The sequence below is a fragment of the Miscanthus floridulus genome, chromosome 1 (assembly GCF_019320115.1).
Source record: "Miscanthus floridulus cultivar M001 chromosome 1, ASM1932011v1, whole genome shotgun sequence".
Classification (NCBI taxonomy): Eukaryota; Viridiplantae; Streptophyta; class Magnoliopsida; order Poales; family Poaceae; genus Miscanthus; species Miscanthus floridulus.
The window spans coordinates 171,540,892-171,557,874 of NC_089580.1; the positions used below are offsets into that span (position 1 = coordinate 171,540,892).

Sequence of the window (16,983 nt, forward strand, 5' to 3'; positions counted from 1 at the left end):
ATAATTGGGGAGTGAACTTTCAGTCTAAAAGAGCTTACAGGGCCTTGTTTAGTCATACAAAAGCTCATGAGGTTTACAATTACAAATGGCTGTGGGAGTGTCCTTGTCAATCCAAGCACAAAGTTTTTTTATGGTTACTAATCAAGGAAAGATTGAGCACGAGGAATATTCTAAGAAAAAAGAACATGCATTTGCATTCTTATAATTGTGTTCTATGCAATGAAGCTGTAGAAGAAACTTCATAACATCTTTTTCTTCAGTGTAGTTTTGCTAAAGAATGTTGGAGTATTATCAACCTGGATACTCCCCTTCACAGGAACTTCCTTGAGATTGTTGAGCATTTCAGAAGCAGGTTACAATCCCAGTTCTTCATGATAATTGTGATCTTAATGAGCTGACGATTTGGGCAGCAAGAAATGACTTGATTTTTAAAGTAATTCGACCAAGACTGGAGACTTCAAGAGGTTTGTTTGTCAAAGAGATTATGTTTTTGATGCATAGAATCAATTCAAGGCTTTCCATTCCTTTTGAGCAATGGAAACAAAATCTAGTGTAATTAGCAGTTTGTTTCTGATTTTCTTTCTCTTTCTTTGTTTCTTAAGTTAGCCCCTCTCCCCCCCCCCCTCCTATAACTTTGTGTACTATTGTTCTTGTTTGGTTTAATAAATTCTTTCATGCAGGGGCTTTTGGCCCCTCCATTTCCCTAAAAAAAAATACGCTGGATGAGAGGGTTCTGACTTTGCAAATATATAAAAAAAAATCAAAAGGCGCAAATATCTAAAATTGATATGGAAGGAATCAGACATAGGATCAAACCCGAGAATAGGACAACCAACAATCTGAGAAAAACGAGCTACTAATGCAAGGAGACAGCAGCGGAATCGCACTCAGATCATATCTCAGCATGCAATTTTTAATGCCTCATGGTCATTTGTATGCCACTTGATGTCCCATCCCATTGACGTTTATATATACAAGGTCAAAGTCCACTCAGCATTAACGTCATTCAATTCCATATGAGAATTTTCTCTTATTATTCTATATAAACAAAAGTATTACCACTCACCAACAGAAATGATCAATCTGAGCCATCGCAATTCGCAGAAGAAAACACCGGCAGAATCTTACTCCTCCTATGCCAGCATCTATACAGCATGTACTTGAGCCGGCAATAAAGATCATTCTTTTCTCTCTGTCTCTCTCTCTCCTTTTGTCCCTTCTTCCTAACACTTACCCTCACAGCTAGCTAGGGCTCTCTATATATACAGGCATATGCCAGACACCAATACTATCAAATGAACAAGCTAGTGACAGGCATGGAAGCACTGCAGGTTTCATATGCTATTCTAGGTTGTATTAGCACACTTGTGGTAGGATGGCTGCTGCACTGGGTGTACAAGTGGATGCACCCTCCGTGCAACGGCAAGCTTCCTCCTGGCTCTATGGGGTTCCCTATTGTAGGTGAGACCTTCCAGTTCTTCCAACCGAGCCCTTCCTTGGATATCCCAAACTTTTACAAAGAAAGATTGAACAGGTGAGAATCTCACATTCTTGGATTGGGTGGACGTGGATATGATTCTCGTTGATTCTGCCTCATGGACAATTTTTCTTAAGAGTCCAAACCACGTTTTTCAGTGTTTTGTAGGCAAATTTGCCTAAAGTAATCTTTTGCGCATTAATATGATATTCAAAAAGCGCCGCGCAAACCAGCGTGTCTGATTGCCGGTGATAGCTAGGTAGCATGATTAACGAGTAATAGCCCATGATGTCCTTCTGGTAGGGAGGACAGAGCCGATTGTATAACACTATCCCCTTAGTGTGCCATATTCATGGCGCGTCGTTGTAACTTTTACCATTTCTCGATCTTAATACAAAGATGTGCAAACCTTTTGTGTATTCGAGAAAAAAATATGATATTCAAAATAAAACTTTGACTAGCAATTTTGTTAGTATGGAGTAATACATCGTAAAAATAGCAATATTAAAAACTATGAAACTACTTTTGTAGACGAGTCTACTTGTAGTATTATTTTCAAATACCGAAATCCAAGACATAAAAAAGTATTTTTTAGGCTAATGGCATACAACCAAAAACATCATTTATTCATGGCTTCAGGGAGTAAGTATTTGTGAATGGAAATAGAGTACGGTAATATACTATTTCTACAGAGAAATCAAGACATCTTGTTCGATGCATGTTCCTAGTAATAAATATTTAGAAATCTTATGGATATATTGCTTAAGTTTTAAAATTTTGGACTCAACATATAAATAAAGCATCACTCCAAGCACAGCCATTAACTTATAGAATGTTTGGATTCTATGGTAAAACTTTAGTCCTATACTTTTAGCTCTTTTTTTTTTGCCATGGAGATCAAACAGGTAGGCTAAAAGTAAGCAAATGAAGTGGACTAAAGTTTTACCCATTTGCTGCTCAAGGGGTGCAAAACTGGGCTAAAACATCTTAGTGGCGCACAAGACACCAGATAGCCACCACCCACCGACCTGCACCCCCTCTCTCTCCCATGGCTTAATTAAACGAGGACAAATCAGTCATTGTAGTATGGAGGACTAAACTTTTGCCATGGATCCAAACACCCTCTGCTGGACTAAAGTTTAATAGCTAAACTTTTGCCATGACAAATGGATTCAAACACCCCTTGCTCTCTTTGGAAATGCAGGTACGGTCCTGTGTTCAAGACGAGCCTGGTGGGGCAACCGGTGGTGGTGTCCCTGGACGCGGAGCTGAACAGGTTCATCTTCCAGCAGGAGGGCAAGCTGTTCCGGAGCTGGTACCCGGACACCTCCAACAGCATCTTCGGCAAGGAGAGCATCAATTCCTACGACGGCATCCTCCACCGCTACGTCCGCAGCCTTGCCGCACGCGACTTCGGCCTCAACAACCTCAAGGGGGCCTTCCTCACGGAGATGGCCGACGTCGTCGCCAGCAGCCTCCAAGCATGGGCGGCACAGCCCAGCATCGAGGTCAAGGAGGCCATCTCAAATGTAAGTAGCAGGTTACTAATTTTAACAAGAGTAATGCTGTGTCTACGTAAATAACTTACAGAAAAGCTGATGTGGCTGTCAATCATTCCTCCTCTTCCATAAATTAAGCACAACTCCCATGAAAAGGTAACACACCATTGTGCCACGTGTGCATCACGTAATGGTTTACGTACACTATCAAAATCTAGAATTGCCTTGAGGACTGTGAATTTTTTGAGTACCAAAACATAACCACTAAGGAATATATAGTTTCCTTAGATGTGCTAGCAAACCTTCAAGAAAAAAATATTCCTTGAGAGATTGAAAAGATTCATCAAGGAAATTAAGCATTTACTTGAGTGTGAATGTAAAGCTTCAAGAAAATTACCATTTCCTTGACTGTTATTCTTAACCGCCAAGAAAAATTAGAATGTCCTTGAGTATTATACTAAACAACCAAGGAAATTTACATTTTCTTGAGGGTTATGTAATTTCCTTGGCGTTTGGCACACAAAAAATTACAATTTCCCTAACCATATACAAATTCATTTAAAATAAAGAAAATAGTAAATTAGTTCAAAAAAATCTAAAATCCTTCACAACAATGTACATGTAGTCTATGACATTTAAATAATGTATTTGCTTATATGGGATAATTTTTTTGCATGTTCCTTTAGAAGTGTTCCTTAGTTCATATTTGAAATTAGAGAAAAAAACATTTTTTTGCATAATAAGTGCCAATGCAAATTCACATTTGTCTATGAAGGAAATCACAATTACCTTGGCAGTCAATGGCAGCCAAGGAAAACCACAGTTTCCAGTCAAGGGCAGCCAAGGAAAGAACTATTACCTCGGTGGTCTGATAAATTTCTTGGAGGTTGTTGGCCCTTATGGAAACTAATTTACTTGATGGTTGGAATATTTTCTTGGCACTTTGGCAAATTAGGTGTGCTCCTAGTTTCCTTGGTTGTCAGCCTCTAAGGAAATCATCCTTGAATGCCAACACCGTCAAGGAAACTAATTTCTCTTGTCTTCAATCCTTCAGTGAGTTTGCCTGACGGTTTGTGGCCAATGATCATTTCCTTGACGGTTTGGGGCACTCCAGTTAATTCCGGATTGCGGCAGTGGTAGCTGTATGTAGGTTACTTGTTTTTTCAAAAAAAAAGTTGTAAGTGGTATGCTACTTTTGAAAGAAAGAAAGTTTAAATAGGTTGCTATGTAGGTTTTAAGTGTTGACAATAGCTAAGCAAGCAATTAGCTTTGGTTGAGCAAATGCTTCTGCATTTTTTTTAGAATTACACAGTACAACGTAGATGCCCACAACACGCACACACACTCACCCTTATGAACACACGTACACAAACCCTACCCCTATGAGCACCTTCGAAGGACTGAGCCGGCAGATCTCGAGATTCATGAAGTCACCATAGGCGTCTCGCTGTCGACGGGGACGTCGCCTACCACTGAAAGCATAGTACCGTTAAATCCTGAAATAAATCCAGGAAAATGCGAGCACTCGTGATAAGTCGAGGACTTGAACCCGGGTGGGTGGGTTCCACCACAAGGAACCTAACCAACTGATCTATGATTAGTTCGCTTCTGCAATTTTGTTTAACAAGAAAGGAAAAAATCTTATGTGGTACTGCACATATGAGCTAATGTTTCTTGCATCCAGATGATCTTTGACATGACGGCAAAGAAGCTGATCGGTTTCGACGTTGCAAGGGCTAGAGAATTGCGGAAGAATTATGAATCATTTTTCCAGGGTCTAATCGCCTTCCCGTTGTATGTTCCTGGGACAACATTCTACCAATGCATGCAGGTATATATGTACAATTCAAACTATATTTATCTTTAACAAACGATGCGTACATAAATTTAGTATATCCTTTTAGTGGTGTGTGTGTGTGTGGGGGGGGGGGGGGGGGGGGGGGGGGGGTTGATAACAAGCCAATATCACTTTTTTTTAGCTTTCTTCGAAATTGATGTATTCTTGTTTATCATGTTCTCGTGATTTGTTTGAGGCCCAGCTTCAAACCGGTCTTAGCAACCTGAGCCTAACAAGCCGAGCCAAAATCAATATTTCATTCAGAATAAGCTAATTTTAATTTTAAAAGATAAATAAGTGTAATCAGAGCAATTTTCAAATGAGTCACGACCCAGCTCAATAAGCTTTTTGTCTAGCCTTGCCATCGATAGAGGGCACAGTTCACGGTACATTTTATTTTGATAAATGAAGCACTTTGCTTGGTTGCACAAGTGCATAAGAATTGTTTAAATTGGAAAATAAGTTATGAAATAACTTGGTCTTCATGATCATGTTAGGTGACCCCAATTTTCGCTCTTTCGTGAGTTGAGGTAATTTCATTCAGAACTAATTTTTAGTAGTAAAAACGCATTCCTTAAAAAAAAAGTAGTAAAATGCAAAGTTGACCTTGAATTATGTTGTCTTACATATAGGAGTAAGTCCTAGCATACCTAACACAGTAGTATATACCTAACATAACTGATTGTGGGTCACAAATTTCGATCCAGATTGATCTTTCCACAGTTCTGTTTCAAGATGTACACAGAATCATTTTTCATCGCTTTCAGCATCCTGTATATGTCATTTATGCTTTTGTAGGGAAGGAAAAAGGTGCAGAGTGTTCTCAAAGAACTTCTGAAGAAAAGGCTAAGTGCCCCCGACAAACGACATGGGGACCTTCTTGACATAGTTGTTGACGATCTGCAAAGTGAAAAGCCAGTGGCGACTGAGAAGTTTGCAATTGACGCAATCGCAGCACTCCTATTTGCCAGCTTTGCCACTATTGCTTCAACGCTCACTGTTGCCATGAAGTTCCTTACTGACAACTCCAAAGTAGTCGAAGCACTCACGGTTAGCTTGTTTTTCAGTATATAATGTCATCATAATTGCAAATTATCCCATGTGCTTGAATTCCTATACTCTTGCTCTGTTGGAGACAATCAATTTTTTATTTCGTTTCAAAAATAAAAAATAATTTTTTTGATTGTATACTTAAATTTATATATTTTTTTATAATCTGGTTCTCAGTCGAAGGCTTTTAGCAATCTGGTTTAATTTTAATCGAGTGCATAATGGAAACATCGTCGTACTTTTCCAGGAAGAGCACGAGACAATATTGAAGAAACGAGAGGGCGTGGACTCTTCAATCACATGGGATGAGTACAAGTCCATGACGTTTACTGCTCAGGTGATTTGATGCTATAAATAGCTAAAATGCATAATGACGGCGTGCTCGTTGCTCAATTTTTTCTTGGCATTTCTGTGGTACTCCAAGCGTAAATTTCCCAACGGTGAATGTAAAAAACTCTACCGGTGGTCTCATTTCCAGAAACATGACCTATGATGGTTTCTTTCACTTTAAGCCTTGAACGTAATGTTTAAATGAACCCTTCATAGATCCTCTTTAGCTCTTCAAACTGATTGGATTGTTTGACTTGATGAAGGTTATGAATGAGATAACTCGAGTGGGTAACGTGGCTCCTGGGATTTTCAGAAAGTCTCTCAAGGATGTCCAAGTGAACGGTAAGTATATTCCTTATGCTAGAGTATACGGCAAGCATGCAGAAGAATTCAGCTGTTATGATATATAAATATGATTAGTTTCCATCTGTAACTCTAGAATTATTTGAGGTCCAAACTAGCCTTGCAGTAAAGCTTCATACAGATCATATTCGAGAAAGCTTAATACAGATCAATTCACTATCCGTACTGCATTCATACTCATACCGAAGACAACATCATCCCATATTCCAGGCCAGGCAAACAAGTTTTCATCTACTGACTGACTACACTAACGACTTCAATTAATTTTCTTGATGCAGGCTATACAATTCCTGCTGGTTGGCTGGTCATGATCAGCCCAATGGCAGTTCATCTCAACCCTAGATTATTTGAAGATCCACTCACCTTCAACCCATGGAGGTGGCAGGTCAGTCGTCAGGATCGAACACATTGACTTGAAATTTCCTCCCCTAATTTAAGCGACATGTCACTGTAATGCAAACAAATAAACGACTACATAATAAGAGAACTAAAAAAATAAACTTGAGGCTTCTTTTGGTTTATAAAAAAATTGAGGATCTTAATTTGGGTTTCAAAAGATGCCAAGATACCTGATTTTTGACACAACTACGCTAGAAAGTACCATTAAACACGAACGCTACCAATTAAGCCTCCGGCACTGGGTCTGCTCTTTTTTTTTATCTACAATTGAGCAACTCAAGTTTATTCACCCAAGAATGGACCATGGACCCGGAGAAAATGCAGGACGACAATAAGAGCACTCTGCTGAGGAACTTCATGCCATTTGGGGGCGGCATAAGGCTCTGCGTTGGGGCAGAGTTCAGCAAAGTCCTGATCGCGCTTTTCCTCCACACCTTGGTGACCAATTATAGGTATATACATATGTATTTCTTGGGTGTCCAACCACCTGTGTTACATCATATTATTTGTATGTGCCTTACATAAGACAGATTTTGTTTCTTAATTTCTTTATTTCTTAATTACCAGATGGAGGGAAGTCAAAGGAGGCGATGTGCTACGCATCTCAGAGATTGTGTTTCCACAAGGCTACCACATCCAGCTGCTTCCTAGGACCTGATTGATGGACCAGGACATCCATATTATGAAGATGTGTTACTATGTTTTTCACTATTCAAGACTAGATGTATTGTATGTCCATGTTGGTGCTAATTACGGGGCTCCTTCCCCGTTCAGTTGGCAGAAAACTATTATGAAACATACAGACTCTGTCCTAGAAGAAAAAGAAAAGAAGAAATCATAATCCTAGTCTATTTATATATGGGCTCTTATCAAACTCATAGTTCTTGGCAAGACTATATATACATGAGAGCTCTATATTGTAATCATCATCAATATTCAGAGGAATAAAGAATAGTCTTTCTATCTCTTATGTCTATATGTTCTACTTTCATCTACCATGAGAGACGGAGAGGGAAAGGTCGTAACCGCTGACGACATGTTTCACAACATGTTATCAGCACGACAAGCTCTATGTCGACATCGCCGTTGAAGCCACCGCTGATCTTCAACGCCGACGCTCATATTGACGTCCCCACCGTGACAATTTCAACGACGTCGACATCTCGACGTTGTTAGCGGAATAGATATACTGCATCTACCTGCTACCAATCTGCACTGCATCGACATGCATCGTCATCATCAAGTAGGCAAATCTACGACAATGCCACACGTCCTACGCCGTATGTATCTACTAACCACTGCCCTACGTGGTATGTGAGGTAGCCACGAGAAGGTGAACCCGGGGAAGGCACAATGGCAGCACACAACACGTGACGGTTAGCTCCAGGTAGCAACAGAAGATGCTAGGGGACAGTTGGGGCGTTGTCTCCCGCTACAAGACGAAGGATGACACACAACACCCCCAAGGGGGGGATCAAAGCCTAGGTCGAGAAACCTTGGGATAACCCTCCGCAATCACGTAACTTGTACTTTCATTGCCTCCCTGTATATAAGGTGAGGCATGGGCTCGTGTTATAGTCTAGCGAGCCGAGATGCTCAGCCCTCGGTCGGCTCCTCGCTCAAGCAATTGAAACCCTAGAACAGTAGCATAACGTAACGCTCCTCTACACCTCTCTCTCTCTCTCTCTCTCTGTGTGTGTGTGTGTGTGTGTGTGTGTGTGTGTGTGTGTGTGTGTGTTGTAAGAACTCTATTGAGCATTCCTAACATGAAGAACACCATTGCTGGACATAGGGTTTAACGCCTGAACCAGGATAAACCCTATGTGTTTCGAGTGCTTAAGAAACCGGAGACTCACGCATTGACCCACGTCCAACAATCCGACTACTGTCGCGGAATCGAAGCCATGACACTAGGCTTTAGAGACATGTGATTTGCTTTATACACATTGTTCATCACCGTCTTTCATAGGAAGATGATGGAGTTTTTGAGGTTATTGACCATCTCACTTCATGGTACAAGAGAATATAAGCGATCTGTGTTAAATTATTTATTTGTAGTTAGAACATAGTTTGGTAGTTGATTTTGAGATGTATATTGAATCATATCCTATGTTGCTTAGGACCCTTTTGGTGCCGCTTTTGATGGCTCTGGCTACGGCTCCTAAGCCATTGTAGCGCACCGTAGACACTGTAGCATATGAAAAAAAAAATGACTCTGGCTTTATCTGTGTTGTGATCCTTAGATCATTTGGGTATAACCATTGCCATAAAGATGCCTGGACAAAGTCGACGCGAAGGGAGACTAGAATAATTTGGGAGAATTGGATTAATTCTTCTTCATTGCTTGATTGAAAGGAGATACAATACCATTCTTATATAGATGAGAGGAGTTGACCCTTAAGAAACTAATCCCTACAATTAAGGGAATCTGATCTCTTTCCTAATCTTTATCCCTTCCTTGGCAAGGGCACTCTATGGCATATGGTACAATGCCGCAGATATTGTTCACGCCAGCCCCAACTGGGCCATATTGGGCAACACCTTAAGGACCCGTTTACGTACTATGAGGGGTGTGGGCTGGCGCTCCGGCCACCCATAACAATCTGAAAACAGCTATGGAATGTAAGGAGCCGTTGGAGCTGCATATTTGGGGCTCCCTCCGGTTCTGATACATCACTGCTACAGTGCCAAAGCCAGAGGAAGGAGGAGCTCCTCTAGTCGGACCCTTACATCTTTTTTGTCTCATCCTACATTCTTTTCTCTTTTGTTTGTAATGACTCTATGTGCCGTCTTTGCTTTTCTTTCTTTTTCCTCTCTTTTGTAATGACTATGTGCCGTCTTGTTAACTTTTTTTTAAGTAAAACATCCTTCATCCATATAACTTATTAGAAGCTTCCCTACATATCTGATACTAGGAACTTCGGAATTAGGATTCAATCTGAAGCAAAACCCAAGGACTAGAGCCTTAGGGGATAATCTTTACCACATAGGATTTCATCATAAGACAACCTTTCTTTTCATCATAAATCTGGCTATAGACAAAGCAAACTGCATGTACCAACCGTTCAAGCTACAACCTCACAAAAAAAATTACAACAAATACATGAGGACTCCCTACCTCAGCTCAAAAACAAATCCGAAGTTAACCAAAAGATTAAATCCGATAAGGAAAAATAACAAAAAAAAGCATCCACATCTCCACTTGGGCTAACCTTTTTTTCTTTTGCCCCGCGTGCATGCCACAGAAGCTGTCACCATGATTCAGCTTTGTGCAGCTTTGGAAGGCCTAATGATTCCTACGACCGACCACCACAACAGAAAAAAGTTGGCAGTGCTGGACCAGCACAAAAGAGAGGGCTTGCTTCCGGCCCACAGACAAATGAGCAGAAACTCCCAATAATCAGACAGTACGTACCTTCCAGGGACCATCACCAATGCAGTGCCTTGGATTACTCCAATCCAATCTACTCAATCGATACCAAGCTAGGCTAATCTGCAAAGCATGATTGTTGCTGGACGTTATTGCTGGAAACTGGCAAACTGCCAAAGTCGTGTGACTATCTGAACTTTTAGTGGGAGATGCTATTTTGAGGATATACAGACAGTTTCAGTAATCACTCTGATTCAATTAACATCCAGATTTGACAGAAGGTGCTTACCACTTATCATAGTTGAGCTTGCTACGCTGAATTTGCAGCTATGGCATCACCAGCATTCTTGACGTGAAGCTCCACATTGCGGAGATCACGAAGATGCTGCAAAATCTCCTGGAGAAGGTCCATGCCCTTGTCTCCTTTCTTCAGGGACTTGATGCAGTGCCTCAGGAATTCCTTGTCCGCCTCCAGCGCCTGCAATCTTTCATAGACATGATCAACCTCCTCTATGATTGCCAGCCTCTCCTGCTCTTTGACAAGCACCGATACTGGCTTTGTTGCCGAATCATCAGCTTGATCTGCTGCCTCTCCTACTCTTGCAGATGGCATTTGATCACAGGCCTCGTCGCCGACTGCATCGAACAGAGGCAGAAGGCTCTTCCCTCTACTGATAGAGGCCCTTCCTCCGAACCTTGCCTTGTCACCGGTGAGAACATACTCAGGCGACTGAAGGCCATCGGCCGACAAATCGAAATCACTCGAAGAATGGCCAGTAGCTTGTTTGCTGGTGTTGATATCATCGTCTTCCAATGTGAAGAGTCTCTCCTCCAACGTCTTGAGCTCCTCCAAGATGGAGAGCCTCTCCATCTCAAAGTACGTCAAGGAGTCATCCAGAGCAGCTAGGTGCTTGGTGCCGTCCTGATCCCTCATGGAGCTAAGAGCAGCATCTGATGAGCTCTGAACGTTGCCGCCGTCGGGAGACTCGCCGTGCTCGCAGTAGTCGTCGGAGTGCCCGTCGCTGTCCTCGCCGCTGGAGGACACGGAAGTGCCGCTGCCACTGGGGCTTACTACCCCATTGGCCTTGAAGCTCGCCGTCCTCCTCCTCTCCCTGTCCTCGTAGTGCTGCACCTTCTGCCTGTACAGCTCGAGCTCCCTCTCCAGCTCCTGCTTCTCCCTCTCCCGCTTGGTGACCAGCTCGTTCAGCAGCTGCAGCGCCTCCTGGTCGTACTCTGACTGCTCCTCCATCATCCGCTGGTACTGCAGCGCCTCCATCTGCATGGCCGCCTTCTCTTCCTGCAGCCGGTTGATCATCGCCATCGTCTGGTTCGTCGCGATGGCCGCGGCGTTCCGCTCTTCCTCCAGCTCGGCGTACAGCGCGCCCAGCGCCTTCCGCTCGGCCTGCAGCGCCGATTTCAGCTGGTCCACGGTGGAAGGCTCGCCGCCTTCCATCTCGCTCGCCACGCTCCCATCCAGAGAGAGCGACAGCGACCGTTTCCTCTCGAGCAAAAACATTCTGTCGGAGCGTTGTGTAGCGGCGCTGTTCGTCGGTGTCTCAGGTGCTTTGTCTTCTTCGATCTCGTTCTGTTCGTTTGGTTGGAGGTCTAATCCCATGCTCGTCGTCACCTCCTCCTGTTCAACTTCACCTGTTTCTAATCCCACAAAAGTTAAAAGTTAAATTTAGTACAATAAAAGCGCCAATTAACAATGACATCTCAGAGGGGAATTTTTTGGGTGAATTAGTAGGGTTGAATCACTTAACTACCTTGCTCAGTTGGGTCTAGAATCTCCAATGGCAATGGCAGATCATCAGCAGCTGACAATGGAGCAACCGGCTCCTCAAATGCTGCCAAATCTTGAAATGGAACGACATGGTCATCTTGTTCCCGTTCGCATATATCGCTTCCGATTGATACTTCACAGTTCGTGTCCACCTCAGCTGTTCTGTTGTCATCTTCAGAAATGGCTTCTTGTACTGAAGCAAAAAACATGTGATGGTTACCAATTGACAAGAAATGGAACATTGTGCTGAGAAGCATATGAAGAAAGTACCTTGAGGCACAAAGATGCGTTCTTCCTCGGCCGTGGAATCGCCAATTTCAGCAGTATCTTCAGGAACATCTCCATCATCTTGGGAAATGGAGTTATGATCAGGATGAGATGGGTTTGTTAAAGTCTCAGGACAAGGTACGGGGCTGATGGGCATGACAGAGTCCTCGATCACATCAGCCGGCGTTGCAACCGAGGAATCCAACATCCTCTTCTCCTCCAGAACCACTCCGATATCTACGTCCCTCGAATCCTGCTCATCTTCTACTACATGATTCATTCCGTCCCCCTCTTCAACATACCGATGAAGACCCGAATCATCGGCGATGGTCATCTCGTCAAGCGCCACCACCGACACCAACCGGTCGTCCTCGATCGCGGTGATGTCTTCGACCTGATCCATGAATTCCAAGGATTCATCCTGAACGGCAGCCATCTCCTCGTCTTCTTGCTGTTGGGCTTCCACCTCGCTCTGCTGTTCTTGTTCTTGGTTTTCTACCTCATCCGGCTCCTCCTCGTCCTCTTCGTGATCATCTTGAGCCAGCAGAACATAGCCTTGGTCGTCATCTTGTACTTCCTCGGTTACCTTCTCCAAGACATGTTCATCCCTCGTCTCTTCCAGCTCGCGCAAAGAAGTCCGTACGACAGCTTTGCAGCAGGTACACGCACCTGCAGCATCGCTTGTCTTCTCCTTCCACTCGGACCGGCAGCCGTCGCACATCTCTCCGGCCGCCGCGAGCCGACGGTGGCGGAGGCAGTACCCCAGCGCGGAGATCTCCGCGGCGTGGTCGCCGCAGAGGGCGTCCCGCAGCCACCGCGCGGCGCCAGCCTCGCCGCCGCCTTCCGCCTGCAGGAAGAGCCGGTCGACGCGGGAGCAGAGGAGGCACGGCGGGCTGAGGCCGAAGTAGTCCGCGAACCTGGCGATGGCGTAGGCGAGCAGGCCGTTGATCAGGAGCAGCGTGATGAGGACCCACTCCAGGGCCGCGTACGCCAGCGCGGATGTGACCCTGCGCGTCCTCCGGTGGAGCGTTGCCGCCAGCTTACCCGCCGACGCCGCCATGGCTCCCCGCGCTAGCTCTCTTTTCCTCGATCGACCGCCCTTACGGCCGCGGCGCCGGCATGGACAAGCGCGACCTTGCTCGGAGACGGAGCCTCGCCGCCGAACGAGACCGGAGGAAAGTATGTGGAATGCTTGCTGCGAGTGGCGACCTGCAACAAAGGCAGAGTTGGAATGAGATGGCAGGGGGAGGGTTGCCGGGTTGGCAGGATGATGGATGAGTTGTTTTGAAGCTTCTTGGCTCTCGCCTTCTTCACCTTTGGAGGGACAAAGGTCGGGCCATTGGGCCCCATGAATGAAGGAAAGAAAAAGCCTTGATTTTTCAGGTCGGGATGCAGGGGGAGGACGGGCCTAGCATACGATTTTCCTGTTCGATGCGGTGCGGCCGGTGGGCGGTGGGTCAGTGGAAATGGTGCACCGGCCGAGGTGACGAGACCGCCGTGCGCTGCGTTGCGTCTGTGAGTGGTGAGCACGCACGACCGGGCAGTCCGGCGGATTAGTCTCGGCCTCTCGAGGGTAAAGGCTGGCGGTTAGAGGACTCAAAATCAACATGCGTGTCAACTGTCATCAAGAGATAAAACACGTATGTACGAGTACTCCGTAGATATAAGAACGCATAACCGATTTGACAGGACAGCATCGACAGGAAAAGAGTTGCTCTCCTCTGCGGGTGCGTTTAGATCCAAAATTTTTTGGATTTTGGCTCACTGTAGCATTTCGTTTGTATTTGGTAATTAGTGTCTAATTATGGACTAATTAGGATCAAAAGTTTCGTCTCGCTATTTCTCGACCAACTATGTAATTAGTTTTTTTTTCGTCTATATTTAGTACTCTATGCATGTGCCGCGAGATTCGATGTGACAGTTACTATGCAAAATTTTTTGGCAACTAAACAGGGCCTGAATCACAGAAGAGGCTTTGGCTTTTACATTTCGGCATCGGCAATAGAATGCGATGCCCGTTCGTAGTGGTACACTCGTATGCAGGCAGACGTGCTTGCTGTATTTTGCACTGTGATAAAAAAACAGCAGAGGCAGCTGGAGCCTGGAGGCTGGCTTACCACATTATGATTCCGTGGCTTATTATAAGTTGCGTCCGTTTCCTATAGGGGAAACGAATCAAAATATCCCCTGGTAGGCTGAAAAACCGAAGAAGCATTATGGCAGGCAGGGGACGGAGGCCGGCTGTTTCAAGGCACCAGCTAGGCTCCATGAATGCAGTTGTAGAGCCAGAGCCCGTAAACGCGCCATGGCCCATGGGGTTGGGATCGGATCCAAAATTCCACATCCAGCATACGGTTCCGCACACGCTCATGGCTCTCACGTGCTGCATCTGCAGTACCACCACTTGTGTAGTGCTAATTTGGCGTAGTAAGGCTGTGTTTTACCAAAAGTTTTCTAAAAAATACTATAGTACTCATCATATCGAAATTTACGATACGTGTATGGAGCATTAAATATAGACAAAAAAACTAATTGCACAGTTTAGTTGGAAATCGCGAGACGAACGTTTTGAGCCTAATTCGTCCATGATTGAACACTAATTGCCAAATAAAAACGAAAAGTGCTACCGTAGCAAAATTCCCAAATTTTCCCAAAAATTTTTTCAAAAAGTACTACAATAACCATCACACCAAATCTTGCGATACGTGTATGGAGCATTAAATGTAGACGAAAAAAACTAATTGCACAGTTTGGTTGAAAATCGCGAGACGAACGTTTTGAACCTAATTAGTCCATAATTGAACATTAATTGCCAAATAAAAATGAAAATGCTACAATAGCCAAATTCTTAAATTTCGCGAACTAAATACAGCCTAACATGTGTATCCAGCCGCAAGGCAACGGTTACTGCAAAGAGCAAGCTAACGTGAGTACCGGTAGCAGGACGGTTCTCCCACTACTGCACCACCGTAGGACGGTTGCTAGGACTGTTGATGGGGAATTGAAAGCCACGGAGCACGGAGATGTTGGGCGAACAACGGAAGGACGTACAAGAACTGGAACGAATGATTCTGATCCGTTTGCAGTAGTACGGCAGTGCCGTCCGTTGGTGGCGAAACCGGCGCCGGGAGCGGCCGTGCGCGGGCGGCAGAGGTGGACCAGCCGAGACGAGAGGGAGGCCAGGACAGGGGGCCGCTGGAAGGGGGTGGGAGTTGATTGCGCGGCCGCGGCGCAGCGCGCCCCCACCCGGCACCGAACCGACACCGCTTTCGGCGGCCACTTCGCCTTTGATGAACGGATTCCTCCCACTCCCAGGCTCCCAGCGCGTCTGTGTGGTTTTCTAATCCTTCCGTTCGTAACGGCCGGTCTGCCGCGCCTCCCACTTCGGGCCGTCCGCACGCCACCCAGGCCGCCGCGGATCGTCCAACGGCCGGTGGGGGCGGGAACTTGGGACCCCGGTCTCTTTAGCCAGCTTTGGGATATCAGCCAACAGGCTGTGTCACATCGGATCGTCTCCGAAAGCCGCAGTGAGGAGAAAAGAGGTGGCAATGTGGCATTGCAGGATGGAGATCAAGGATTTGCTTGAAGCAAACACGGGATAGTAGGGACGCGGCCAGAATGCGAACAGAGGTCAAGAGACGTGTGTTGTCCGGGGTTTGTCACGAACCAGACAGCACTGCAGCTGCCAGCTGGGAGCATCGGGGTGCACTGAAATGCAAAGAGGATCAAGTCTGCTGCCTTTCTTTATTTTGTCTTCATCTCTATAGCTTATATATACTTCACATTGTGCAGCGCCAAACATATAAGTTCATCTCCTAAGAAAAAATATATAAGTTTATGAGTGTTGTACAAGAAAGGTCATGGTTTATTGCTACTCGTTCATTCTAAATTATAAGATATTTTAATTGTTAGAGATTACTTCTAATATGTTTCTAGACCTATTATATACCTAAGTGTATGGTAAAAGCTATATATATCTAGAAAAGTAAAAAAAAAAATCTTATAATTTAGAGCGAATGAGTACTATATAATCTTTTTTCATCAAGGATGTCTTTATGACGTGTCATATTCAATAAGCTCATTCATCTTTACTGTTGAGCATTTACATCACATCATAAGACATTTCTCCACCACGGCTATCATTGCTTGCTCAACCTAGTGTGTGGACTAAGTACCTGTTCATCTTACATGAAACATATTAGTCCAGTTAAAATTGATACTTAATTATCAAAACCAAACCGAGACCTTCACTAGTTTATACAGTTTCAAAATATAAAATTGGCACTCACATCGTTGAGGCTTATTGAGTAGGGGCTAGAAGAAGATCTATATGAGATCTCTTCATTTTGCTCTATTTTCTCTTCTAATTCTATATGCAAACTCTTGCCTGTGGAGTCTCTCATTTTCTATGCTCGAACTCCTTGCTGCCCTCCATTGCTCCTGTGTGCTGGTAGCTATTCGATCTATCAGAACCGAAGAACTTAACACAAAATTTCAAGTACCTGACCAATCAGTCTGGGCAGCTCCAGCGTCGTGGTCGAACCAATATGTGACAAAAGCCAACCAAAAATTGAGTTCGATTGCTGCAGCGTCGTGGTCGAACCAACG

The 16,983-nt window shown here is 44.5% G+C and overlaps 2 protein-coding genes across 5 annotated transcripts; one reads left to right on the top strand and one right to left on the bottom strand.

Moving 5' to 3' along the window:
* The first annotated feature begins 1,316 nt into the window (after window positions 1-1,316).
* On the top strand, window positions 1,317-7,613 carry LOC136548203 (cytochrome P450 87A3-like). Its single transcript, XM_066539813.1, has 9 exons — window positions 1,317-1,534; window positions 2,682-3,006; window positions 4,661-4,807; window positions 5,612-5,863; window positions 6,111-6,200; window positions 6,457-6,535; window positions 6,835-6,941; window positions 7,280-7,407; window positions 7,523-7,613. The coding sequence occupies exons 1-9, from the start codon at window positions 1,317-1,319 to the stop codon at window positions 7,611-7,613; spliced, it is 1,437 nt and encodes a 478-aa protein (XP_066395910.1).
* Window positions 6,986-13,699, bottom strand: LOC136548182 (myosin-binding protein 3-like). 4 transcript variants are annotated; one of them, XR_010781795.1, is made up of 5 exons: window positions 12,379-13,698; window positions 12,092-12,301; window positions 10,615-11,978; window positions 10,371-10,448; window positions 6,986-7,004 (listed from the first exon to the last, which is right to left on the bottom strand). XR_010781795.1 is itself a non-coding variant. In XM_066539804.1 (4 exons), the coding sequence occupies exons 1-3, from the start codon at window positions 13,433-13,435 to the stop codon at window positions 10,636-10,638; spliced, it is 2,604 nt and encodes an 867-aa protein (XP_066395901.1). In that variant the 5' UTR covers window positions 13,436-13,699; the 3' UTR covers window positions 9,925-10,448; window positions 10,615-10,635. The 4 variants fall into 4 exon arrangements, 2 of the variants coding, with proteins under 2 accessions (XP_066395901.1, XP_066395894.1); XR_010781794.1 differs by lacking the exon at window positions 6,986-7,004 and adding an exon at window positions 9,924-10,251; XM_066539804.1 differs by lacking the exon at window positions 6,986-7,004 and having other exon boundaries at window positions 9,925-10,448; window positions 10,615-11,972; window positions 12,379-13,699.
* Between the last annotated feature and the right edge of the window lie 3,284 nt (window positions 13,700-16,983).